We start from the raw sequence: 27070 nt of genomic DNA, 5'->3' as shown, positions 1-27070 counted from the left end.
TCCTGAAATTTAGTTTTGACATGTTATTCATCTTTGATATATTATACATTCCCTAAATGTCTAAAATAATTCATGGTTAATTACTCAGAAAAATGGAAGCATTTGAAACAAAGCATTAAAAAGTGGATGTTGTTGTTTATACATTTGAATAGGGGGATGAAGGAGATCCCTATGAGAAGATTGTAATTATTTCTTCAATAAATTAGATTTAAGATATCAATTTTCAGTTGAACATGGAGGAAAAGAGAAAAGAGGAAAACCATATTTTCTTTTGACGCACCTTTTCCAGATTTATTTTAAAATGAATTTATTGCTTGGTAGGTTCTAGCAGCTTAATTGGATTGAATATGAAATGATCATGACTCTATACCCTTATAGGCCTTTTTTGCCCCTTGGTCTATGAAAGTAGTTCAACTACTACCCGCACAGAGGATGCACCTATGGTATTGCTATTGTCATTGTTCAACATTTGCCTCATTATGATCCAATTAGTGTCTTGCCATGTTTGTGCGTCTTCCATTTTCTACAGTGGTTTTAGTGTGTCAGGGTACCTTTGTACAAAATGCTTCATTTGAGATGTCTCTCAGACTTTCTGAACATGAATTAAAATGTCATTGATGGAAATTTGAAGGATTGTGGGTCTATGTTACAAGCTATGTGGCTGTTTTTTGGCAAAACTCTTGCTTTTTTCATGAATTGGCTGGATGACATGTTTGGGTTTTTTTAACTACAAAATTTAATAGATCGGTCTAACAGCCTACTCTTATTTGTAAACTGTGTTTTTATGTTTTTGTAAGCCAGGGTATTAACACAACTTTGGTTATATGATTTTACTAATGCATTTTAGGAGAAAACATCTTTTTTGTGCTTGGTGTTAGACCTGTGGTTCCCTTTGATGACGGTAGCTAATATCTTTAGATTAAGAAATGCTCTTGAAATCTAATCAGTTGATTGTAGATTTTCCTAGTAAGCATTAGAAAATGAACACAACTGTTCAGAGGCAGTAGACTTAATCATGATAAGCATCTAATCTCTTATGTTGTTTTTGAAATAATGGCACTCTTCAGTTGTCAAGAAATAAATAGCTGCTCTGCAAAGCAGGAGACCGCAACAGGACATGGATAGGTAAGTAATCAAGTTTTGTCAGCAGGACTGCCTTAATTAATATTTATTACGTTGTGATATGTTTGAGCATGCATCTTTCAGTACTTTTCAGTGAATCTTAAGAGGTGACTTTCTGAAAATTAATAATTCATCCGTTTTTAGCAGCTCATTAGCAAAAGTTAATTGCTGAACATTCTTACTACCTGTGTATGATTCTAAAGCACAAGAGCTGAAGTAAGCTTTCTCTGCATGCACAGTGCAGACAATTACCGAATGGAATTTGCAATCATATTTTAATTAGTCGCTTAGTGCACTCATTTAGCAGATTGTTGGTTTTAGTTTGTGACAGTGAGGTTTTCTGTTTTAATTGGATATTATAATATAACTGCCAATCTTTGCTTTGTTACAAGAGCCTTGGGGATGCAGTCAGAGTCAGAGGGGAGGTGCTGGGTTTTTCAACCAGAACGAGCTGCCGTAGGATTAAAGGCTTGTCATTGATGCCTGTGTGCAGCATGGTCTGTACCTTTTATGGAGCATAGGTGGGAACTGCACAAGATTTACATGGCAAAGCACTTTCAGGAGTTTCAGGTCTTGTATGGTGTCTGCAGTCTCCTGTACAAGGGGATCTGATAGGAAATGTTCTTCTCTTCTTCGTCACGTTCATCATGCCTATGGAGATGTGCTCGATCTCTATGCAGAAGATCCTGCGGCTTGAGCATTAGTTATTGGCCAGGTGTCGTTGTACCATATAGTGCTTTGACACATGCACTCTAAAAATTCACAGGTTTTTTGGATACCGTCCTGTTTTTTTGTTGGTTTTGATTGCTTTCTTTTTCAATAGGAGGTGGTGAATCCCGCACCTGTCTTCTGACTGTTTCAATCAGAGCAAAGTTTTTTTTTCCGAATAAGTGTGTTATGGTTATTTTTTCCAATCAGGGTGTCATTCTGCTGATGGCATATTTCTGCTAATGTTATCTTTGAGAGACTTGGCTGCCCCTTGATTGAGACTGAGTCAGTCTGAGTACCTGAAGACATTAATAGACGCAGCCTTTTCTGCTGGCAGTAAATTCTAGACGTGATTGTAATTTCATCAGAATTCTTTTAAACTGCGCTTGCAGGGGCGAGGGGAAAGACTGACAAATGCTGGATATAATGACAATTGGCTGGTGTAACAATAAAAATAGTTTTATGCTTTATCATGGCAAATGCTTGTGCACAACCACCTTAGTACACAAATTGCCTTTTAAAGATGCTTTTCTCTTTGAGCAATCAGGCTGGTGTATAGTTTAAAATTCCCTTTTAAAAATAAAAATTTGGCAATAGTGCAGCATTCTTTTAACATCCTTGTCGTCTCTTTCCCTCTGGAAGCGTAGCTCTTGTGCCATATTCCTGCTGTTAAAGGGGCACGGAGCCAACTCGGAGTACAAGCTGGGTATAGGCTTTAAGTAAAATAGGATAACGTGCGTAATCCTTCTTTCTGAGGAAACGGTTTGATGCTTGTGAAATTGAAATCCATGGTTCACTGTTTTAATGCATTCAGCTTAGTGGATTAGAGTAGGAGATAGCAGGCTTTCTTTTAGCTGAAACTGCTACATATCCTTGTTGAATTGTGCACTGACAACATTCAGATTTGTTTGTTTTTTTTTAATTCTCAAACTGTGAAATTGTATATTCAAATATAGGTTCAAATAGTATACATCTCGTGATTTTTTTGAAATGCAAATCAACTCATATCTGGTACAGTTTTAGATTTGAACTTTGTCCCATGGAATAAAGCAATGTGAATGGAAAAACTGTCCAGTAAAAATATTAAGGCATAGTTTCTGTACGTAAAGATAATAACATGGTCAAGACATGAAGAATGCTAAATCCAAGTCACATATTGGCTATAGGGGTAGTCTTTAGGAGGGACCTACATATTGGAATACATGTTGTCTGAACATTATTGGAACTTAGTCATATCTGTATCTAATAACTAAAACATGTGATGGGACATGTAAAGCATTAATAGCTTTGTCAGCATACTGTAGTTTGGAAAAGGATAGCAGTACATGTTGCACACATAATGTTGACTAATTTGCAGTCAAATTTAAATTTAATAAGTTTGGATTTCAAGTCATACTTCATAAAATATATATGTATATTTGGTCGCAGTATCTTTTTTTCTGTCAAAGACTTAAGGTATGAAACAAATGCAAAGCTTTGAAACAGATGCAGAGTTGCAGTCCAGCGATGATGAAATTATTCAGCTTCAGGGATGCCAGAGAAGGTGATTCGTCTTGGCAGTCCACCTGTAAAAACCCTCAAGGCTTTAGTAACATTTACTGATGACCTCCTATGATGCAACAGTGCTTGTTATGTGATCTGAAGTCCCTTCTCTTTGTGGCTGTTGGCTGTAAGTCTGTAAAACTGTAGGCAAAACCATTTCATCAGCTTGTACACAGGGTTCACAAAGAAGGTAACATTATCTGCTGAAAAAGGGAATATTTTATTTTGTTAGAAGTTTTAAATGATAAACTGAAACACTTTTGAATACTGTAAGTTTTTTTTTACTTGGTGCATTTCTTTAAAACGTTGTGCTCTCTGCACACATCATACCGGACACACTGATGCACAGGAACCTACTGCAGCACACACAAATCACAGCGCTGTGGAGTCATAAAATCTGAAAGAATAGAGAGAAGGAGTTTATTGACCAACATCATAAAATGAAAGTGCACTACAGTGGTGCTGCTGGTTATTAGAAGAACAGACAGACATCCTTCTCTGCAGCTGTTTTAAGTGTCGCCATCTCATTGTTTTATGTCTTCAGTTGTCTGTAAAGAGGCTTTTGGAATTTCACTTAAATAATATGAGGCTTGCTAGAAGAACTCAATTCATCTCGGATAAATTACTCTCAAAATTTACTGTGCGAGGTTCATTGCGACTGCATCAATCTGGAAATCTTTTGACAGTGGTCTCGTCATGATCTTTCACTGCTGGGAGATTTCCCCCCCTTTAAACGTAGTTGGTTCCACTTCAGATTTTTTTTACTGAAAATATTTGGATGAAAGTCACTGCAGTGCAGTTATGTTATCTCCTGTGTTATTTTCAAATTTAATTTCATTCACAGTATCATGGTTTAATTTGCTTCTTAAATAAGTTCAAAAGTACATGAACCAGTGAGGTCTTCAACACACTTATTCTGGCATACGACAATATGGAATGGAATGAGTTTAAAACTGAAGGTGGCTAAACTTTTATTTTTTGAGGAATGAAATTGGCTTAATGGGAGTCTAGCCATTTCTAAAAGAAGCCTGCTTGATACCTTGATATCATATGTTTGTGCAATTAAGCTAGTAATCACTGAAGCGGAGTAATTTGAGCCGAGTATTTTGAGCTCGGGTGGGACAGAAAAAGCAAAAAAAAACTATCCTTTTTAAACATTCCTGGTTGAGCAGGAATGATGTAGTGAATATAGAGCAGTTATCTCAGCCTTTTTTTTATTTTGTGGAGGCTTTAGAATATAATTCATACATATGGCTGCAAGCTTTGTGTGCCGATAGGGAGAAAAGGTGCTCATAGTGGTATTGGGCCAGAGCTGCATAAAAGTGTTATCCTAGGAGACGAGACTATAATCCCAGCCAAATGTTATTCTCACCATGGATGGAGGGAAGTATTGGCACTAGTAGAAGGACCTTTGGACTTGGCCATAACTTGCACCTGAGCTTGTCCTAGTCTAGAGCAGAGCTTTAAATCAGTCTATTGGATCATCTCTCTTTCAGCTTAATCCTAATGATTAGTTCAGTTAGATGTTTAATGTTTTCAGTTACTGTTAAAGCTGATTTTAAAATTCCACCTTCACTGAGCAGTTAAAGTATTAAAATGCCTTCTTTTTAGTTTCAGGCAATTCAATTGAATATTATTTTTTTTAAGTTTATCACATTATCTAGCCCACTGAGGGCAGCTGTGCTGCGAAACGTGGTCTCTTAGTCCTGGATCTCTGTCTGGGCAGTCTGTGCGTTTTAGGTTTTGTTGTAGTCAAGGTTTTATTTTATTAATTTATTGAACCTTTAATTGAACTATTGGATGAATTAAAATATTTTCAGCATTTCTGTTGCCTTCACGTGGCTTCATCCTACCTATTAATACCTGGCTTTGGGTGCATCAATAAGAAACACAGTGAACTTAACTCTTCTTTTGCTTGTTCATTAAGCTGTCGATGATCTAACTGTGGAAACAGCTATTGCACAAATGAATAAACCTAGGTGGTGTTCGACTCTCCCATAAGCATCTCACGTTCTCTGTGATTAAGGTAAAACTTTTATTTAATGTAACTGAAAAATAAAAGCTGAATATTTTTCATGGTGTAATCAAGCTAATGATTTAAATAAAAAAGCTTATTTATCATAGATTTGAAGAACTCTGCTGTAATAAATACCTTAAAAGAAAAGAGGACATGGTAGAGGAACCCTAAGTTACAGGAATCACTTTAGGTTAAGAGGAAAGCATCTCTTAGATCCCATTGTATGTTACTCTAAAAGGACGGGGGGGGATTTAACTTGCAGTTACTGGAGTTTTAGCTCATCAGTATTTTTTTATATTAATACGTTTTGTGAGCACAAAGAATGCAGATTTTGTGAGAGGAAATACTTTTGACAGGGGGAAGCTGGAGATAAAGTAAAAATGCTTTATACAGGCTGAATGCACTCACATTTGTCTCAACATTTCTCTCCAGTTTTCCATGCAAGGTGAAATGATCAAGGGTTTTATGACATAGTATTGACTGTCATATGAATTATTTAGCGTCTGCTACAAAGAGCAAGACCTGTTCTGATCTCAGGAGAATAGTAATAGGGTTCTGAAGAAGTATGGTGAATCATGAAGTAACTTTTTTAAAGGGATGGGAAAGTGTTTGATTAGAAGCATTTTGGGAAAATGAATGTGCTGTGTTAGTTCAGTATTTTAATTTTAACCTTTACAGATAATTAGTTTTTGTCTCACTATTTCAGGGTTTTTGGATATAACATTTGAATGTAGATAATGACCAGCATTAAATACTTTATATAAAAATGACCCAACTGATAAGCCACTCTACATAATTTCCTTGATCTTTGGTCAGGAGAGTCTAAGCCTTGGTTTGGTTTACATTCAGCTTTTCACAAACATTTTTGTATTGCATTCTTTCACAAGCAATCAGAACTTTCTGTTTAGTGCAGACTCATGGGTCCATGCAGGAATTATGGAAGACCTTTGATTCACTGGGTACTGTATCCATATTACCATTATTATAAACTTACTATCATAATAATCCTTTTCATATCTATCTTAATGAAATAAGCGAGACCAGCCTTTTGAACTCTGGTCTGAGCCTAGGCTCTTTGGAGTGTTAGAAAATCTGTTGCCAAAATCAACACAAAGTGAAGTGTTGGGTAAAATGAGGGTATTTTAGGATTTTCCTGCACCTTTCACCTTTCTTCAGCGTGAGATAGCTGTTCTTATAAGTAGGTCAAATCAGTAAAGAAATCAGGGTAAAAATAAAACCCTGCAATTCTGTGCTCCTGTCCTTGGGAAATGTGAATGCAGAGCAGTATGGAAGTCTAATTTATTCTGCAGCCATACGGAATCCAGATCTTTTTGAAATTCTTTCCACAATTGGCCAAATGTTAGATCTGGCTACTGCACTGAAACTCTGCTCCACTGCATTCAAATCTAAGCGCTCAGTATAATTGTGCTGGCTGTTTGCAGGGTGTAAGGCAGCCTGACCTGGAATCCTGAAATGTAAATCAGTGACCCAAATTACTAAAGCCACCTGGTTTCCTTATCCTTGTTTTTGGTCAGCTGGAAAAAACGAAGCAGGCAAAAATGAGAATCAAGCTAGGTCAGACTCATATGTGATCAGCTTTCCTTTCTAGCAATGCAAAAAAACAGCAGGCACATAGGTTAGATTAAATCACTACACCTCACATTTATTTTACTTTTCTACTAATTAGCTATTAATGATGCTGCAATCGTTATGCAAATAGAGCCTTATTTTTTAGATAGGGGATCACATTCTCTGATAAAACATATTGGCTTGCAGATAACAGCTTCAGAACACCTGTTTCAATATGATTATTTTTAGATCTTCTCCTACGTCTATATGAGATTGTTAAAACATAAATTGTTCAAATACAATTTAAGGTCTGCTATAAACAATGTAAATGCTTTATATCAAAGTGTTTGCTCACAGGTTTAGTAAAAAAAAAGTTCATTTGTATTTTGTCACATTGTTTTCCCAATATCTTTATTTCCTCTAGTGTATTCAGGTAACTGTTTCCTTAAGACTACATTCAGTATTTTAATTTGTACCTTTACAGGTAATTAGTTATTGTCTCATGATTTCACAGTTTTTGGCCGTGTCCCAATATGCACACTTGCGGTCTTGCTCCCTTCATATACGCGTTCCCGCTCAAATCTGCAAGGGCTTACGGTGCTCTTTTCAAAATGTTTGTTTCATAAGGATGCTCACGAGTGGCCCCGATGCGGCCTTAATGTGTCCTTCTCTGAAGTCCGTATCGGAGCGGACTCCGCTGAAGGGAATTACCCCCTGTTTCGGAATGGCGACGTTTCGCGTTCTAGCCTATCAAAGCAGAGAGACATTGCCATGGAGAAGATAAACACGTATTAGTAAAATTGAACTTTTTTACAGTTTAAAAAACGTATAATATTTTAAATAAACAATTTCATTAGGTTACTTTAGATTCATACTTTTTGTTCTGGGTACGAAGCTTTTATTTCGTCACCTGTTTCGACTGATGAAAATTCGTTTACTAGCGATGTATTTTGTACACGGAATATTTAATAGTACGCGTATTTAATAGTGCAAAGCTTTGAGGTATTGTCGCGTTTAACTGGGTTTGCTTTGAATTACTTTGAATGAACGTGAATAAACGCGTTATGTTCATCTAATGTCATATTTGCACTGGATAATTTAATCAAAAATCGAGCAGAAAATGAAAAATTATTTTAAGAAACCATTATCGGCTTAGCCACTGGAAAAGGAGCATTAACAGGAAGTGCGGACTTTGAGGAAGGGCGTAGGGATCAGTATGGGAATTGGGACAGGGTATTTACTTGTAATGTTCTTTTGGACTTTGTTTTTTGGTCTAAAGAAGTCTCTACACTAGATTTTGTATAGTTCAAGTACGTGAGAGGACAGGCTAATGAAATTCAGCCATTTTCTTCCTGTATAGATCGTGCCAGGAACGAAGATAGCCAAATATTGTTGTGTAGAAACAAAATGCATGAACGTTGCTATTTGGAGAATACTTGCATCTGCAGCCACTGGTTGCACTTGGACTTGGAAAGTTGCTGCAGTGCAGCTATAAATTATTCTCGCTGATGTTTGACATTTGAGATTGTACTTGTGTGAAGAAGAGCTTAATAAACTTCATGCAAGAGTAACATTCTCAATTTCAGCATAGAAGAAAGCCTAGATATTGAGAATCCAAGTATGCTTATGGTGAGACATAAATTAAATATAGCAAGACCATTAACCTTTTTTTGAGAAAATGTTACATCTAAAAATAAAAAAATGACTGTCTTTTAATGTTAATAGTAAAAGGGAAGGGAAAATTAGGGAAAAGTCATCACAATTATATGTATAGCTTAAACTTATGGTTGGTCTCCATTTCTCAAGCCTCACAATACCAAGCAAGGCGGCAAAGTGAAATTTCACAATAATGTAAAATAGAAATTTAAATATTTAAGAATTTTACAATGTACATTCTTTTACTCTGTCAGTGAGCTTGAGTCACCTTTCCAAGCAACATGGAGACCTCTGTTGTTATTTGATGATTGGAGTGGTATTAAATGCTACAGTAACAGGGATTAATTAGGAACACCTGTACCACTGTCTCTGTGACATTGATTTTTATATATATATGTCCTCTTAATTACACACCTCACTCAGTTTAATTATGTAATTATAGCACATCTGGACCCGACTTGCCCAATACTGCTTTTGTTTTCCACCATTGGCTAATACTGTACCCTGAGATTTCAATTATATTTGTGCAGGCAGGTTAGTGCTGCAATTGATCTCCCTGGGGACTGGTGAGTTTGGCTTTTGAAAACAGACAAATGAAAAAAAGGCTTGCACTTTTTGGGTGGCATCTGTAGCAGAAATAGGTTGAGGAAACTCAATAAATTATTAATTGGAAATACTATCATTCTCGAAGCGAAGTCCGTTCTTCTACAATATCTGATATTTGGACACTGAAGTGGTGACATTGTGTAGCAGCAGCCTTGCGTGCATACAAATACATTTGTGCTGTTTTGCATGTAAATCTCACTGCAAGGCCTGCAATTTGCATAAAGCAGCATTCATTTTTTATCTTGAATAATGCAATATTTTGATTTGAAATGGCATGCTATTATGTTTCTTTCCTATATTTTCTGCAGTAAGCAGTCATGCATCTTTTATGGAAGCTGCCAACAGGATAATCCCTGAATTTCAATCTTAATCCTTTACCTGAGTGTGCGGAGGTGGGGACCTTGGGGTCTGGCTGCGTGTAAGAGACGGGTCCATGAATCACGCTTTGCTTTGTTGAGTGAGTGCTGTCGAAAAGTAATCAAAAGTCAGCTTCATTACTGCCTCAACAATTAATCTGCCAGCAAATCAGCACTTTTCTTTCAGGGGTTGTGGTGTACAACTGTAGCTCACGAAACAGCAGAGGCAAAAGTAGAGAGGGAATACTGTAGGACAAGTGCGACGTCCACGGTTTTGTCAGGTTTCCCCTCATGTCATCATGCTTTCTGCACTGTGTGTGTGGAACAGGCTGTTTCTTCTAAGGCAGAGTACAGGGTCCCAGTTTGCTGTCAGCCTATTACCTTTTCCAGAACCATGTCGAGCAAGGGTTTTTTTTTCTCTGGAACTTGCAAGCCACTGAAGGCTCAAAAGCCTAATTGTTATCACGGCTTTGGGCTTCGAGGTGCGACTGCTTTCAGACGTTTAGGAAAAGAACAGCAGCATGGAGTGAGTGAGAGAGCGGGAGAGAGAGAAGGGGAGGTGTGTGTTGGAGGGGGGGGGGGTGGTGAGTTAGAGGCAGAGCAGAGACACTACAGGGACACTGCTGGCTTTAGGTGCGCTGCTTCCCAGCTCCTCATTGCCTGTGGAAGAGAAGCAACGGCACGCATGCTTCAGAAGAGCTTCTCGATGGAAGGAAAAAAATGTTTCACTTTGATATTCGACACGCATACCTGTGATACAAGTCACATGGTCCTGCCTCGAGTCTGTCTCCTTTTATAACGTGGATTTTTTTTGCTGCAGTGCATATTTTTTTCCCCTTTACCTCTCCCCCCCCACCTTCCCCTCCTGTTTAGATGTGCACTTGTGCAATGTATGTTTATGTCTGCGCAATGCCAAGGAGAGTATTACCGGCCAACAGTCTGTGCATCCCTGAGATAAGATATTGCTTGTGTTTCCCCTGCACAGTCCTGCTACAGCATGGAGCTGATCCTAACATTCGAAATACTGACGGCAAGTCAGCCCTGGACCTGGCTGATCCTTCCGCTAAGGCAGTCCTAACTGGTGAGTGCCATTCAACTTTTTTACTCTTTCTCTTCCTAGTGCCACAGTTTACTTCTCCTTAGAGTAAGCTCTCCAAGCTGCTTCTTTCTCTCTCTCCCACATCCCCTGTTTTTTCTTTTTGCTCCTTCCTCCATTTGTATTTGTAACAGTTGATCTACAGACCACTAATGGGTCTGGTGTTATTGCCTCTGTCCATAAGTGGTTCCATCATTCTCTAAGCTTTGTCATCTTTTTCCCCCCGTTCCTGTTCTTCTGTTCTGTTAGGTAATTATTTTACAGTGTGAATGCAATGGTAACTCCATGTTTTTTTTGCTGATTATTTCCAGGTTAATGTTGAGCTCAATTGGAAACATCAATAAGGGTCTTTACTATTTTTGTTACTTTTATGCAATTTCCAGTTTTTTAAGCCTGCAAAGACACAGTATGCTAGAGGCACAGTGCTAACACTGGCTTAGGAGGGGAAAAAAAGCTACCTGAACTTTATAATGAGTTAATCAATCTCTGCTATGTGACGTGAAACCAGAACAGAGTTATTTCAAGAGTTTTCAGTTGCTGAAAAGCTTTGCCTGGTTATAAATGAGCTGGATAAACGTTTGAGTGAAAGAAATGGCACATAATATAACTTCAGCATGTTGCATTTACCCTTTAGAAGTTATTGAAAAACAGAGAAAGCTATTCAGGTGTTATAATCGAGAGCTCTTGTGCCTTAGTTATTTAACTCAGCCTTTTGCTTTATATAATTTCAGAAGAGCAATGGAAATACGGTACCCTTTAGTATTGGATTTGCATTTTTGTTTCCTTGTGTATGCGCTGGGCTGAGATATATTTGTTTTCTTCACAGTCTATAGTGTGACATCCCTTGATGTCGCAGTCTCTGAGGTTCTTTATCAAAGTGTTTGAAGCCAACAGGTATCGCTTAAAATGGACACATTTGGTAAAAAGTAAAATCTATGCATGCTTCAACTAGTATTGGTTCAATTATTTTATCTGATAAGTTGCAGTTAATGATTGGATTACATCACTGTACATTGTCATATTTGTCTGGTGATTGGGTTGCATTGAAAGTGATCTTTATTTTATATGGTATTTGGGGCTGTTGCCTCAATTCATGGAAAAAAACTTCTTTAGCAGTTGAGCAGCTGTTTTTGGAATCCGTTTTTATAGGTGTAACTCTATGAAAATATTCCTTTAGAAGTCAACATAAAATATTACTTAGGAAAATATTTTACACTCATATAGGTTGTAGACCTATGTAATGTAACATGAAGTTCCTAATTACGGCGTTTTCTGTGTGTATGTCATTTATTGGTCATTTTACAGAAAAAGGTGTAGTCAGAGACTTGATTTAATACACCATCATAATAGTTTGTTGTTGGTGTCAGAACTGACATTTGAAAAAAGCCTTAACAAAAAAGCATTTGTTCTCATCTGGCATTTCACATATTTTAATAGGTTTGTGTCGTTTTACAGTGGCATCAGTTGTTTTTCAGGGAATGCATTTGTATTGGTGCTAAAAGAATTTAAAAGACAAGTGGGGAATAAGCCAGTGTTAACTCTGAGCTCTGCATTTATATTGCAGTACCAAAAGAACCCTAAAATGGAGACATCCAAGCTTTATATCCTTATAAATCATTTGAAAGATATTAGCGATTTTTCTCTTGTGGTTCCGGGAACCCACTGGCTATTCAGTTGCCTTTCTGATGTCTTAAATATAATATGGGAAATAAAATGTGTTGTGTGAACCAGCAATAGGATGAATCCATTCCCAATGGTCTCAGATTGTGAACTTGCTTCAATTTTGAGCCAGATAGGACTTTGAAGTTAGTGATTTAATTGCAGGTTGGATCATAAAACTGGACTGGAACTTGTATTATGATCCTTGGAATTGAATTGGGATACAATATGGTTGATCACAGCTTTTCAAATTTTAATCAATATGATTGTATTTAAAACATTGAAACATTTGTAACCCAGATATTATCCAGAGATGGCATGAACATTCACCTATAAGAAATAGTATCTCGATTTGAAGTGTCTTAAACCATTTTTCTAAACCTGCAGTTGCTATTTGTTAAATATGTTAGCTGTATTGTAGAAGAGACCTATTGATTGAACTAGACTTTCTTATGGGAAATCAACACTGAAACTCACTTAAATAACTTTTTTTTTACCATCACAAAATGTAACAGTACTTTCAGCACTAAAGTCTGTGGAATTGTTTTCACACATATTGCAAGATTGGGTTGATGAATGCAAATTATTTGTTCAAACATTTGTCTCAAACCATAGTGAACTTCCTTGACAGGTATGTGTAGAAGTTCAAAAAGCTAAACTTTAACTGTATGAATTATTTCATGCATGAAAATTCCAGTAGCATTGATAAAATGTGAAGGCTTTAAACATTACGTTTGAGTTCTCACCTGGAGTAATGTGATGCATATGTTTCAGTGATGTGGAAAACATCTTGAGATTTGTGTAGTTACTATGCAAAACAGAGCTCAGAAATAATGTCTGCAGGAAAGTGATTGCTTGTCTTAATGGAAACTATGATTTGGTTTCACACAAATAAGTGATGGTGAATGGCACAGGCGTCATAAGTGTCTGCCTTCATGCTGAGCCAGAAATGTGATTACAGATATTTGAGTAAATGAAGATCAAAGATCTCGATTGTAGGACAGCTGGAAGATCTGTCGCATCAGGCTGGTGCAGAGAAGGGTGCAGAGCACAGGGAATAGCTTATAGCTCATCGTCTTTGAGATTTCATTCCTAGAATGTTAGTATTTCAACTTAACTTCTGCCGAGAAATTCCAGAAGCCACATCTGATCAGTTTAACAGTAGAAATGATCAATTTCTTGTTTTTTGCCGTTCTGTCCTTTAAAAACTCAAGACGTGATTTCTTGAGTTAATTTTGTAGTTGTTCTGCTTGAATAATAGTTTGTCTAGAGAGAAGAATTGCAGCTTACTTGATCATGACCTGTAACTTGGCTCTTCACTCGGCCTTGGAAGCTGCTTCATTGGTGGAGTCCCACCAAGTCATCCTACACGTTTCTTCCCTCTTGTGACCTTGTGTCTCATCATTTTATTCTATTTATTTTATAGTGTGTTGTTGGGTATCCCTTTCAGTTTTATTGTCACCCACCTGATTTATTTATTGTCATATTTCTGACCATGCTGGTTGAATCTGGCCAGACTAGCATTCCTCTGACAGTGTGAGGTTTCTTGCTCTGCAATTTCAGTACCCCCCTTAAACAGCATCTGCTCAGAGAGGGCTTAATGATCATGACTTTTTTTCTTCCCTTTTGCATAAATGGCCTTTACATCACCTACATTTCCTGTTGTAAACTCTAGTTATTTGGTTTATCCTCTGTGCCAAAGGTGCAGGCACTTCCCCATTCAGTCCATTACTGGTTAATCCAGAATTGCTGAAATTATTCAGCAAATTTGAGCTCTTTTATCTTTTACTCATTTTCTTATCTGTGCCTTTTGTTGCACAAAATTGTAGTGGGGACTTTTTATTTCTGGAAGGAGCCCATGATTTTCTCTTGCTCAAGATACATTGCAGTGGCACCATGTTTCACAAGCTAATTTAACTTTTCCTGCTTTAAAAGTGCAATGTATGTAGGAGGTACAGCCTATATCACCTGTTCATTGGATGTATGAGTAGGCAGAGCATCTAAAATGTGTGATTTTACTTTTTACATTTTAACCTTAATAAAAGGTTATTGAACAATTTAAAAGGATGGTTACTTAGGGTATTTCCTGGAGGCTTTGTCTTTATGTAAGGATATGTGTCTGGTGAGTGTCAGAATACATGTTCATTGTGCCATATGTTATGATTCCACTTATTGCATTACCTCATAGCTCTGCGTCACACCGAATAGTTGAATATGGTTTAGTCACTGAGATTTACATGTTTCAGTGTTGGAAATTGGCAAGAGTTGTAATTTTGAGTTATGAATTATGAGTTCTGTTAATTTAAGGGTGTTAGTGTTTTAGAAGAGCAAGTACAATATAAATGGTAGACTTGAAAATGTGGTAAATGATGAGCAGTATTACCTCGCTAATTCACTGTTGAGAGCCTTCATTTATTCACACTTTAGGGCAGCAGTTCAACAACAGGCACTAGGGGGCAACAATGCAGCTGTCATTACTTTTGACTGCCCAGGTGCAGATTTTCAGATTTTAACTATTAGGTTTACTTAATCGCCAAAATTGTCTTGTCTTCCTCCTGTATCAGTGTTATGTACCCAGATGAAATTGGGTTTGTTCCAGACATTCTGGGAACCTCAAAATATTTGTTTTAATTAAAACCATGTATGGCATTGTTTCCCAAATCTGGCAGCCAACTACCTTTATGATGTGGCAGCACTGTATGTATATGAAACACCTTTTCAAAATAAAGCTCTTACTGTTTCATTTGTTTTGATTCTGCTGGAAAATTCTCCAAAGGAGAGCCAACATTTTGATTTTTAGTGCTGCATACAGTGACGTAAACGTATTCAGACTCTTGCAGCTTTCACATTTTGTTGCTTTAAAGCATGACACTTTGAAGTACCAATTAATATTTGTTATAATCACGAACTCAAAGCAAAATTAAAACAAAGAAGTGAATAGATAATAAACAAAATAAAAGAAAGTCATGATTGTGTAATTATTTAAGCCCCGTGGCAAACCTAAGTTTATTTAGGTGCCAAAAATTACTTCAATGAGTCACACAAATAATTGAGTGCCCTTTGTGTGAAATAAACGTTTTCCACATTATTTTAGAACAGTTTGCTTTTGTTGTCAGACTGACAAAACTGGAACATTTTGGTTTAAATGCAAACTCTTATGTCTTGGTACGGGCATCATAGCACATCTCCCAGTGGACACAATTCCTACCGTCAAGCGTGGTGGAGGCAGCATCATGTTACATGGCTACTTCTCATCACCAGAGACAGAGAAGCTTAAGAAAGTGATTGTCTTGAGCGGCTTCGTCACGGTCTTGACATGAATCCTATTATGATTCCAAGGCCTTGAACCTGCTGATTGGCAGTGGTTCCTGAGCAACTTCCCAAGCAAATCTGCTGAAATGAATGGGTAAAAATTGTACCAAGCCATTGCTCAAAAAGACTTGCTATGATTGCTGCTAAAAGTGATTCGGCCAGCTAATGAGTTCACGGGTCTGATAATATATGCAGTAAATCTGTATTTTTTTTGTTTAGGTTTAGCTGACATTTCCTGTAACTCATCTTACACTTAAAATTTGTCAATTTGAGCATTCACATTTTGAATAAGAGTAAGGTGTAAAAATGCGTAGGCATCATTTTGTAATTTAATAAAATGGAACATCATAGGAAGGTCGGAATGCTTTTACAAGGCACTGTATAGCCTAATAAAGACAGGGTACGTGCAGGCGGCAGTGTGACAAATCTTGAGATGGTGACTTTGATGAGTCTGGCTGAGGGAGAACAGGACATTTACATATAGTTATTACACATGCATATTTAAGAGAGATTTGTGGAAGCCAGTCACATTCTTTAAAACTACCCTTTTTACAAATATGATAATTAAGAACAGTGCTACCTTTAAATAATGACATCTGTTTCAAATGAAGCTTAGTAGTGTAGTGATTCAAGGATTTATTATAGTTCTGAGTTTCAAGTGTCAGCATTGCCTGTTGGTCCAAGGTCATTACAGATGCTTATATATTTCTGTATTTTATGAAGAGACTAGATCACTAGTATGAAATACTTGGTTTTCTGAGGAATTTGGGATATCCTGAGTGGAATGGTATCTTTCCATGGCGTTTTTTGCCATATCATACACAATCGACAGGCAGCGATCTGAAGTCTGAGGGACTATGTGCTGCAATTCTTGTATGCTATTTAAAAATTATAAGGATTCCAGCAGGAAATCTGGACTCTGAAAAAAAGTGATTCACCTCCTACACCTGCCACATACATTAAGGAAAGTGCAGAGTTAGAAAATGTTATTTTTGCTTAATACACATGGGGAAAAGTTTTCAAACTAATAATTGTTTCCTTCTCTGGATTCTGATAGAGCATTTAATTTTGTGATTTTAGGTGATGCATCTGCATCTGGCCAAAGAAACTTTACCCATTCTGTCATGAGTTAGGGCTAAACTGAGTGTATTTTGTGCATTTCGTGGATGATAAGACTTCCTTGAGATTCAGTGCTTTAGAAAGATGCAGGACGTGTGGTTGCATAGGCCAGTAAAGCTGTTTCTTTTCCTTGTACAGCATTGTTTGGCTCGCTGGGCTGTTCATTATACGGCTAAATTTAAATGTGAAGCTTTTAGTGCACAATGGAATTGGATAGCTGCTTGATAGAAGCTGGTCTCTATTTTCATAAATTTCTGTTGTTAGGACATTACAATGCACTCTTTAATTTACTTAGCAGCAAAATAAGTTTCTTTCCAAACTAAAAAGATCAGCCTGAAACTGATTTTTAAAGAGAATGTATATGTCTCTTGTAGATGTCGGGCAAAAACAATTAAAGATCTGATTTAAACATAGGTAAATATGGGGTTCTCTCATTTGGGTAACTCAATTGGAGCAACAACTAGCAGAGTTTGAAATCGTGAGTACCTAGTATTGGTGCCCTGCCTTAGAAATGTAGCATCCCATGTCATTCCATTTTCCTGTAGTATTTGCCTAAGATTTTACCCTAAGGTTATACGTGTACTGTGTGCAACTACTTCATTATTTGTTTACATCTGCTCTACTTAATTGTGTAAATTTATAATTTATCTATGAACGAACAAGTAATAGGTTTATTCCATGCTGAAAAAGGAAGAAAGAAAACAACGTTTTGGCCGTGGAGCCTTCTTTGCTTCTGTAACTTGTAACTGAAAGGTTGTAGGTTCATATCCCTGGTGAGACATTGCTATAGTACCCTTAAAGCCTTAACATGTTCCAGTAGCATATCCAGCTGATATAGATGGGTTTAATATATGATAGTAATATCTAAAATAAAATATCAGTTAAATGAGGTAATTAGATGACATTTCTTGCACTGCAGAAGAAAGCTAGGTAAATTAATAAGAAGGCTCCACGGCCGAAACGTTGTGTTTTCTTTCTTTTTTTCAGCATGGAATAAACCTGTTTCTTGTTCCTTTGCAGCCTACGCATGCTGACGCAGCTACCCACCTGAACTACTTTATCTATGAATACCTTCCATAGTGTTTTCAAAGCAAAGAACATTCCAAAGTAGCAACATGAAAGGAGTCCCTGTGAAGCATAGTGTGTCTTTCTTTTCGCTCATTTCTTGAGCGATTCCTGACGTTTGTGCTTTCCTGGGAGAGATATACAATATAATAAAAAAGGTTTCTTTTTTTAAATGAGTATTGACAAAGTAAAGATGTTCACAAAGCTCCTACCTCAGTCTGTTCCGATCAATACACTAGGACCACACTCATAAGTGAAAACCATGAGTCTGTCAATATTTGTGTATAGGTGACCCAATGAATTTGTGAACATCACAAAGGCTGCTCATTATGTTGACAGAATAAACCACTTTACCTGACACTTTTCCTGTTGAAGCCCTTTCTTAATATCATTTCTGAATTTTTTGTCTTAAATGTTTGACAGCAGGTATAGCTTAAAGTGAAAATGGTCACAAACTGCTTAAACACATGTAAATAGTCAGATATTGAATGCTTTTTCACTCAAGTTCAAATTTGAGTGAGGTTTAGTATTGACCCCATAAACTGTTACAAGTCTTCACTAAATCACTATATACTTTGTGTCTGTAATTGCCTATTTTGCACATGTTTGCATACGCCACAAGATATGACAAGGTAAAGTGTTTTATTACTACAGGTGCATTTCATGCACTATTACGTGAATTACATGAAATATTTACCTTCTAAACTTAAATGGTGCTAAAAGGATGTTTTTAGTTTTTAAAATAATGCAGTTAATTTGATTTTAATGTGTGATCTAATAGTTTGAAAGTAAGCAATGTATCCCAGTTGTTTTTAATGGATTAGCTCTTATGAGGTGCTTTTCATTTCTGTGCTTCTTGCTCATTGAGAGATAAAATACGAAACTTCATCTGTGCTGAACATAGTTCTGAATTTTGTTATGTAGGCTTGCTTGATATGTTGTGAACTCAAATCCAGACCTTCCTTGATTGTACTAACATTTTCAATCAGATTAGTGTTGATAATATATTTCTGCAATTTCCCTCATGGGATCAATAAAGTATCTATCTATATTAATATGTACTAAGAAACAATGCCAATCTGCTTTACTTATTCCATCATTCTTTTCAGATCCTTGGTGCCTGAGCAAATGCTGTTTATATGTAGGCCAACGTGAGACACAAGCTTAAGCTCTTTGCATCTTTATAAACTTTATTTCCATGTTTGGTGACCGCAGCTTGTAACTGATTGCTTGTTGGTGTTATAAATCAACCGGACTATTAGGTTGCTGCTCTGACTTCCTTGCTACTGTGTCTTCTATGTTCAGTTATTCTTTTTATCATTCCTGTTGGAGTCTTACACATTTTCTTTACTTCTGGCACCTTTTAAAATAACTTTTCTTTTCTTAACAGTCAGACCAAGCCAATTGAATAAGCAGCACTTGGTACCCATTTGTCTGTGGCCTCTGGGGAATGAAGTCTGTAAATTGTCTTTGTGGGTCAAGTTTTCTATCAGTGCGTGGTGTGAAAGCTGGCAGTCATTTTTTTAAAAAAAAGGCTGTATAATAACGCTTTTCTCATGAGCTGAATTTTCTGTCCATGGTTCAAATGGCTCTTCAGGAAGGCAGCTAACCTCCTGCCAATATTTCACCTGCTTTCAGAGAGCAGTGCCAAGAAAGAGAAGCCTGGTGAGCCCTTGCTGCTTGCATCACAGCAGGCCATAATTTAAAAAACAATTTTCTTTTTCCAGTTTGCACAAACATCTTACCATTCATTGAAGCGGACAGCTCGGACACTTAAATCGGTGCATTTTTTTATTTTATACTCCAGCCGTGATGTAAAATATTTGGCAAGCTTTCGTTTTTTCCAGGGGGTACAACCTTTAAAAATACTGGTGTGAGCTCGAATGCTTAATAGCCACCAAAAGACTCTTCAGGCTTGAGGAGAAGGCTACGATTGGAAACAAATAGTTGGGTGTGCCATCTTCCATTTTCACTTATACAAGTCCTGGTATTTCATATATACAGGGCTGTTTAAAACAAGTGTCTTGCTTGAGGCATTTATTATGGTTAAAATAATTTGAAAGCAAATAGTTCTGAAAGCTATTTGCTATTTAAAAAAATGTTAAGGACCATAGCTAATTACACTTATTATAACGCTTCTCTGAGGACAAAATACACTGTATTTTTAGAGATTTTATTTTTTGTATATTCTAGATCCTGTGCATCTCCTTCTTAGAAACTTAAAATTCCCATTGGACCTTTTAAGTTAGTCCTTTGGGTACCATCAAGCTGTCTTTGGAAATAGTTATTTGAAATAAAAACAATCCCTCCTCACTTCCTGCTTTAAAACTACTTTGTAAACAAGTGATGCACAATTCCTCTGATAGCCATGCTGCCTAAAGCCATGCTGACAAAGATTTGTCACCAGCTGATCACCATTTTGATTTGAAATTGGCAAATAATTGTCAAATGTACTCTTCACATTGCAGCTGCATTGGCTTTGATTACATCTAAAATACCATTTCTTTCCTGATCAAAGTTATGATGAATTCCAAAAAAGTAACACAGTCCCCCTAATTAAGTGGAAAAAAAAAAGTCTTCCCTTTCCCTGTTAAAGTACCCTTTGAGTGTACTTTCAGCCTCTCTCCCCTCTAAGATTGCTTTTTCAAATGGCAGGTTCTACAAGGTTTTTTGAGTGTACACGTCTAAAGGCTGTAGGACCCTGCAGACATACATGCCCTTTTGAGCTTTCTCGTCATTAATGCATGCAAATTCAGTTGGTACTTGGAGGCTAAAGTGCCAGTAGTCAAGCCTCTTGTATTCTCCCGATAGCCTTCCAACAGAGTTATAATAAGCGCCAAGTCAGTGTCATGAGCTGAGGACATGGATTTTGTAGGCATATAATTAGGGTAAGCATCCTTGCACTTAAGCTTCTGAATGAACGGGCTTTGCCAACTGTTCTCCTGTACCATCTGCAGAACTAGTCACAGATGTGGAGCTGAGCAGCCATAGCATACCTGTAAGATATAAAGTCAGATCTTATTGATGTCCTGACAATCAGGATCAAAAAGTGAATCCGCCTTTCCCAGAGATCATAAATCTGAATTAAATATTTCATTGAACTATATCGGAGTCAGAGAATGTCACCTCATACCCTATTTATTAAAGTCAGTCGACAATGGTGCTCCTGCTCCTGGAAAACCCTACAACATTTATTAAAGCATTCAGTAGATAGCCAAGCATCATGACCTGATATGTTTCTTATTAAAGTGTTATAGTTCTGAACACAGGCATCAGTGTGCAGCTGTGTGCAATGAGCACATAAGAGGTAGTATACAGTGCCTTGCGAAAGTATTCGGCCCCCTTGAACTTTTCAACCTTTTGCCACATTTCAGGCTTCAAACATAAAGATATAAATTTTTTATTTTATGTGAAGAATCACCAGCAAGTGGGACACAATTGTGAAGTGGAACGAAATCTATTGGATTTTTGAAACTTTTTTAACTAATAAAAAAATGAAAAGTGGGGCGTGCAAAATTATTCGGCCCCTTTACTTTCAGTGCAGCAAACTCACTCCAGAAGTTCAGCGAGGATCTCTGAATGATCCAATGTTGTCCTAAATGACTGATGGTGATAAATAGAATCCACCTGTGTGTAATCAAGTCTCTGTATAAATGCACCTGCTCTGTGATAGTCTCAAGGTTCTGTTGAAAGCGCAGAGAGCATCATGAAGACCAAGGAACACACCAGGCAGGTCCGTAATACTGTTGTGGAGAAGTTTAAAGCCGGATTTGGATACAAAAAGATTTCCCAAGCTTCAAACATCCCAAGGAGCACTGTGCAAGCGATCTTCTTGAAATGGAAGGAGTATCAGACCACTGCAAATCTACCAAGACCTGGCCGTCCCTCTAAACTTTCAGCTCAGACAAGGAGAAGACTGATCAGAGATGCAGCCAAGAGGCCCATGATCACTCTGGATGAACTGCAGAGAACTACAGCTGAGGTGGGAGAGTCTGTCCATAGGACAACAATCAGTCTTGCACTGCACAAATCTGGCCTTTATGGAAGAGTGGCAAGAAGAAAGCCATTTCTCAAAGATATCCATAAAAAGTCTCGTCTAAAGTTTGCCACAAGCCACCTGGGAGACACCCCAAACATGAACTTTTTGGCCACAATGCAAAACGATATGTTTGGCGTAAAAGCAACACAGCTCATCACCCTCAACACACCATCCCCACTGTCAAACATGGTGGTGGCAGCATCATGGTTTGGGCCTGCTTTTCTTCAGCAGGGACAGGGAAGATGGTTAAAATTGAGGGGAAGATGGATGCAGCCAAATACAGGACCATTCTGGATGAAAACCTGTTGGAGTCTGCAAAAGACCTGAAACTGGGACGGAGATTTATCTTCCAACAAGACAATGATCCCAAACATACAGCAAAATCTACAAAGGAATGGTTCACAAATAAACGTATCCAGGTGTTTGAATGGCCAAGTCAAAGTCCAGACCTGAATCCAATCGAGAATCTGTGGAAAGAGCTGAAAACTGCTGTTCACAAACGCTCTCCATCCAACCTCACTGAGCTCGAGCTGTTTTGCAAGGAAGAATGGGCAAGAATTTCAGTCTCTCGATGTGCAAAACTGATAGAGACATACCCCAAGCGACTTGCAGCTTTAATCGCAGCAAAAGGTGGCTCTACAAAGTATTAACGCAAGGGGGCCGAATAATTTTGCATGCCCCACTTTTCATTTTTTTATTAGTTAAAAAAGTTTCAAAAATCTAATAGATTTCGTTCCACTTCACAATTGTGTCCCACTTGTTGGTGATTCTTCACATAAAATAAAAAATTGATATCTTTATGTTTGAAGCCTGAAATGTGGCAAAAGGTTGAAAAGTTCAAGGGGGCCGAATACTTTCGCAAGGCACTGTAACTGTAGTATTTCTGGACCTTTTTTTAGTTTTAAAAGTTGAAGCTTTTGTGAATTAAAAAAAAATCAGAAAAAACTCTGAACAGTCCTGGTTTAGCTTAAATATAGAAGCATCTGTGTACATATATAACAGTGTAACATCAGTCTGAATTGAAGAAGCCAGGAAGACTGTCATGTACACATGAATGAAGAAAATACTTCAAAACCATTAAATGAAATATATCAGGGAAGTCTAGAAGTTGTGTATATGCTGATAGATGATGAAAGACCCTAAATTCCTGAGCCTTCTTGAAGGCTCTCTCAGGCCAAGATTGGCACAGAGCTGTTGCTTTGAGAGTTTTTCACCATTGTTTATGAAATAATAATAATTATTATTAATTAATACCTACAGCATATGGTAAGATATTAGACTGTGGAGAAGCTGAGACCATTGACTTTGGCTTTGTTACTCTGTCCATCCAAGAGATGGCCATTTCACACTTATTACAATGGTTTGAATGTGGAGCCGCATTAGCAAGCACTGGCTACAAAGGAGCAAGTAAAGGCAAATTCTGCAAATAAAAGTACAAAAAAAGAGAAATACAAGCCTTCAAGTGCATATCCCCTTCCTTGGGTACAAACCCCACACCTACAAAAAGTCTCTACAGCTGAAATGTTTCTTCTTTCTACTTTTTAGTGTGGAATTAACCTTAACCTGTTCCTTACAGTATCTTCTAATACGTCTGACACTGTTTCACTTTCCTCTTGCAGTTCCCCGTGATTTATCTATGCTTTCGCTGCGGGTTACTATGCCAGACTATGATCATACCATGTTTTACTGTGTGATAATTTCTCACAGTAATGCTTAACATAAATTATGTGTAATGTAATTTTAACAGTGAAATTATTGAGGAAGTAGAAGAAAGAGTGTATAGAAACTAGATTAAAAACCATATTAAAGTGAAACATTACCATGATATATTCTTGTAAGGTTCTTTGTGGAATGTGTTGTGCCTCTAAGAGATTTAGAGTAGGCACAGCTTTAAAAACAGTGAACTTAGTGCAAGATGAAAATTACATGGTGAATCATGACTGGTCACCATCCATCACTTGTTTTGTGTGCTCTGCCTCTAACAAAGGCCATCATGGAGGAGCTGTTTTACTGAAACTTGGAGAATCCATGGGAAGTGTCTTATTTGTTTGTCCCCAATGGATACCTCACTTTTACATCACATAATCTGTCTGCTGGGGTTTCTGTTTTGGCAGACTTAGGAACTTATAGTATTCTTTGTGGAAGGTGTTGTGCCTGAAAGAGTTTAGAGTTCAGAGATGCAGTATGTTGGAAAACTATTCAAGTAGGTGGCTGTGTCATCAGGTTCCACACCTGAAGAAGGCTCCACATGGAATTAACCTTTACTTATCATTCAGAAAACTAGCCTTTTTTCACATGGATCCCCCTTTTGCTAGTAACCATTAAGGCTGAATTCAGCGTTGAGTTTCACTGAGCTAGTCTTGAGCCTGCACTGCCTCGCTGGTAAACTTACAGTATTTTTCATTTTCATGTAAACCTGGGTGCTACTGAAAAGGTTAATTTTTTCAAAACAGCAGGCCACCATCTTAACTTCTGTTTTGCACCAACAGCCCAGTGCCTATACTTATATTTGAACCTCTTGCTTTTCAAATCTCTAGTTAAGTTTCTGAATTTTCTTTAGGAAAGCCAATTTCCATATAAAGAAGAAGAGGCTGATGATTTTTAAGTTTGTTTGGAATAATATTCCCAGTATACTATAATGTAAGTAGCCAGTTGTAGGTGTCATGTGTTTTAATACGCGTATCACTGCATTTAAGATACAGAATTTGTTGCTTAATAGAAAGTGCCAACCATTGTGCAGCGTGTGTTCTGCCTTTATCCTGTATCTGAGCTGCCAGGATAGATGGGCATGTAGCTTAGGCCTGAGCTGGTTGCCTTTCAGTCTCCCCTGCCCTGTCTGTCATTTTACTGGACAGCTCACAAAATCTCAGATGTCAAGGCGATCATAATAGGAAACTTGCATTTGACAAGGGCACTCTACCATCCTGTAAAGATATTTTTTACTCACCCTTCAGATTTTTAAAAGTCGAGAGAAAAAAATGCTTTCTGGTATTGGAAATGGCGCCAGAAAGAAAATACTTGTTTAAAGTAAATCTATACTAAAGAGGCAATGAGACTTTGAGACACAAGTCTGTACCACTGAATCGAAGAGCTAAAATGTGGTATTCTGGTATTATTTTAAATACTTGCAAGCTAGCTTGCAATCAAACCCTGCTGTGTAGGTAATTATATTATGATTCCTACATCTAAATAATGTTAACTAACCTTTGGTGCTTGTATCGGACTTTCAACAACATAGATTAAGCCTTTATTTTCAGTTTAAATACCAAGGTTATCCTTTTACTACATAGTATTCTTACTGAAAATTAGTGCAGATCTGCATTAACATTCTCATATTATAGTGATGGCAGTATTTAGGCTGTGTTGTAATCTAAAATGGAGATCAGTCAGGATTTGACTTTTTTGCTCACGTCTGTATCTCCACTTTGGTTATTTGAGTGAAAAGGAAGAACAAATATTTCTTCTATACCTCACATCCAAATGGATGCAGTGGTGGGACCTTGCTTCTTTGCAGCTTTATTTGATTAACACAACATTATACTCTAAGGGGAACTGTGCTCCGCTAGGCAGTGGTGTGACATTTACTAGCAAGCGACAAGATTGAGAAGAATTTCAGTTAATAAGAAAGAACAATTATATATGTGTACCTTCCCAAAGCAGTCAGTCTAAAAGGACAACTCAGTCTATAACCATGTTAAACAAACGAATTGCACAGCTTTGCTGTATTAAGATCTGCTCCCTCCTGGATAGAAGAACTCACAAAAATCCCAGTGCTGGAGTAATGGTCAGCCTTCTGCAAGGACATCTGCAGCAGACTGTGCTTGCTCATGAAGCTGTGTTTGAAATCTGTAAATCTGTGTTCCCCATTGTAATCTGTTGGACATTGTAGTTGAGATTCACTTTACATGAAGTTCAAAGGTTATTGAACTGTTGAAGTTAAGTTTTTTTAAATCGATTAGAAATTGAGAATGAATGTGAAAAATGTACATACTCTTTAGGGCTTTTATGGCTCAGTGGTAACACCCATGTATGTTAAGAATGAAGGGAGATAAGGTGGTCAGTCTAGCTAGGGATTCATATTGATAGGTAGTGGTACCACACACTACCATTTTTCTAATTTTTCCTGGAACTATGAATTAATACACATGTCATGAAAACTACCTTTGACACTTCTGTAACAACTCTGTTGTAATATATTTTATAATTTATAGTGTTTAGAATAAGAAAACAACACCGGACGGTCATCAGTGAAAAAACGACATCCATTAGCAGTCAGCCACTGCCCCTTAGGAAGGTGAATAGATAAGGATCAGCATATGCCGTCATTTTATACTCGAGTAGAGTAATAATCTGCATTATCTTAACTTGAACTTGAACTTTATTGTCATTTGTAACCGGTACGTGTACTGGTACAATGGAATTCTTACAGAAAGTCTCTTGATTGTTAAAACAAGTGTAAAAACACAAAGTGCAGACAGTGCATCAAGACAATATACAAACAAACAGTAGACAATGTATAAGTAAACAAGTAAACAGTTTGAATGTAAACAATGCAGACGTGTAAACAATGACTGGAGATGTGCAATAAATAAGAAATCATAATGAGGTAGATGGTATAGGTGTGGTCCAAGGGGCATGGCTATAAAGTATGTGTTCGCCAATCGCACTGCCAATCGCAATGCAATCGCACTGCGGGCCAAAGCTATTGAGGAATCTGGTGGTAAGTGTCAGTGTGCTTTTGTACCCCTTGCCTTAGGGCACTGGGGTGAAGAGCTCATGCCTGGGGTGGTAACTGTCCTCTGTGATGGTCAGAATTCTACCACGGCAGCGATCCTCATAGAGCTGTTTAATCTCGGTGAGACCACAGCCGATCTTCTGGGCCATATTGACCATTCTCTGCAGTGCCTTTTTCTCTCAAGGAGAGGTGTTGCTGTACCACAGGGTGATCCTGTTGGTGAGGATGCTCTCGATGGGGTAGTGGTAGAAGTTCACCAACACAGGTACTGGCATCCCCCATTGCCTGAGGCGCCTCGAGAAATAAAGGCGCTGCTGAGTTTTCTTCAAGATAATGTCCATGTCCACAGTCCAGGTTAGATCTTTAGAAATGTGAAAAACCTAAAGCTGGTGACTGTTTCCACTTCCGTTTTATCAATACTGAGTGGGCTGTGAGTGTGTGGCCTGTGTCTCCGAAAGTCCACTATAAG

The 27070-nt window shown here is 37.6% G+C and overlaps 2 protein-coding genes across 3 annotated transcripts in view; one reads left to right on the top strand and one right to left on the bottom strand.

Moving 5' to 3' along the window:
* The window catches only part of rpl17 (ribosomal protein L17), a 306152-nt gene that overhangs the window by 181194 nt on the left and 97888 nt on the right, over positions 1 to 27070 (bottom strand). The window lies entirely within an intron of this gene.
* Positions 1 to 27070, top strand: part of LOC102689581 (poly [ADP-ribose] polymerase tankyrase-1) — a 141799-nt gene that overhangs the window by 21959 nt on the left and 92770 nt on the right. For both annotated transcript variants that reach the window (XM_006627156.3, XM_015339996.2), the window contains exon 3: positions 10562 to 10657. In XM_006627156.3, the coding sequence (XP_006627219.2) occupies positions 10562 to 10657 (96 nt within the window). The remainder of the gene's footprint in view (positions 1 to 10561; positions 10658 to 27070) is intronic.

The sequence above is a fragment of the Lepisosteus oculatus genome, chromosome 3 (genome assembly GCF_040954835.1).
Source record: "Lepisosteus oculatus isolate fLepOcu1 chromosome 3, fLepOcu1.hap2, whole genome shotgun sequence".
NCBI lineage: Eukaryota > Metazoa > Chordata > Actinopteri > Semionotiformes > Lepisosteidae > Lepisosteus > Lepisosteus oculatus.
The sequence above is the reverse complement of the archived record's forward strand: the minus strand, read 5'-3'. Positions and strand labels throughout refer to the sequence as shown.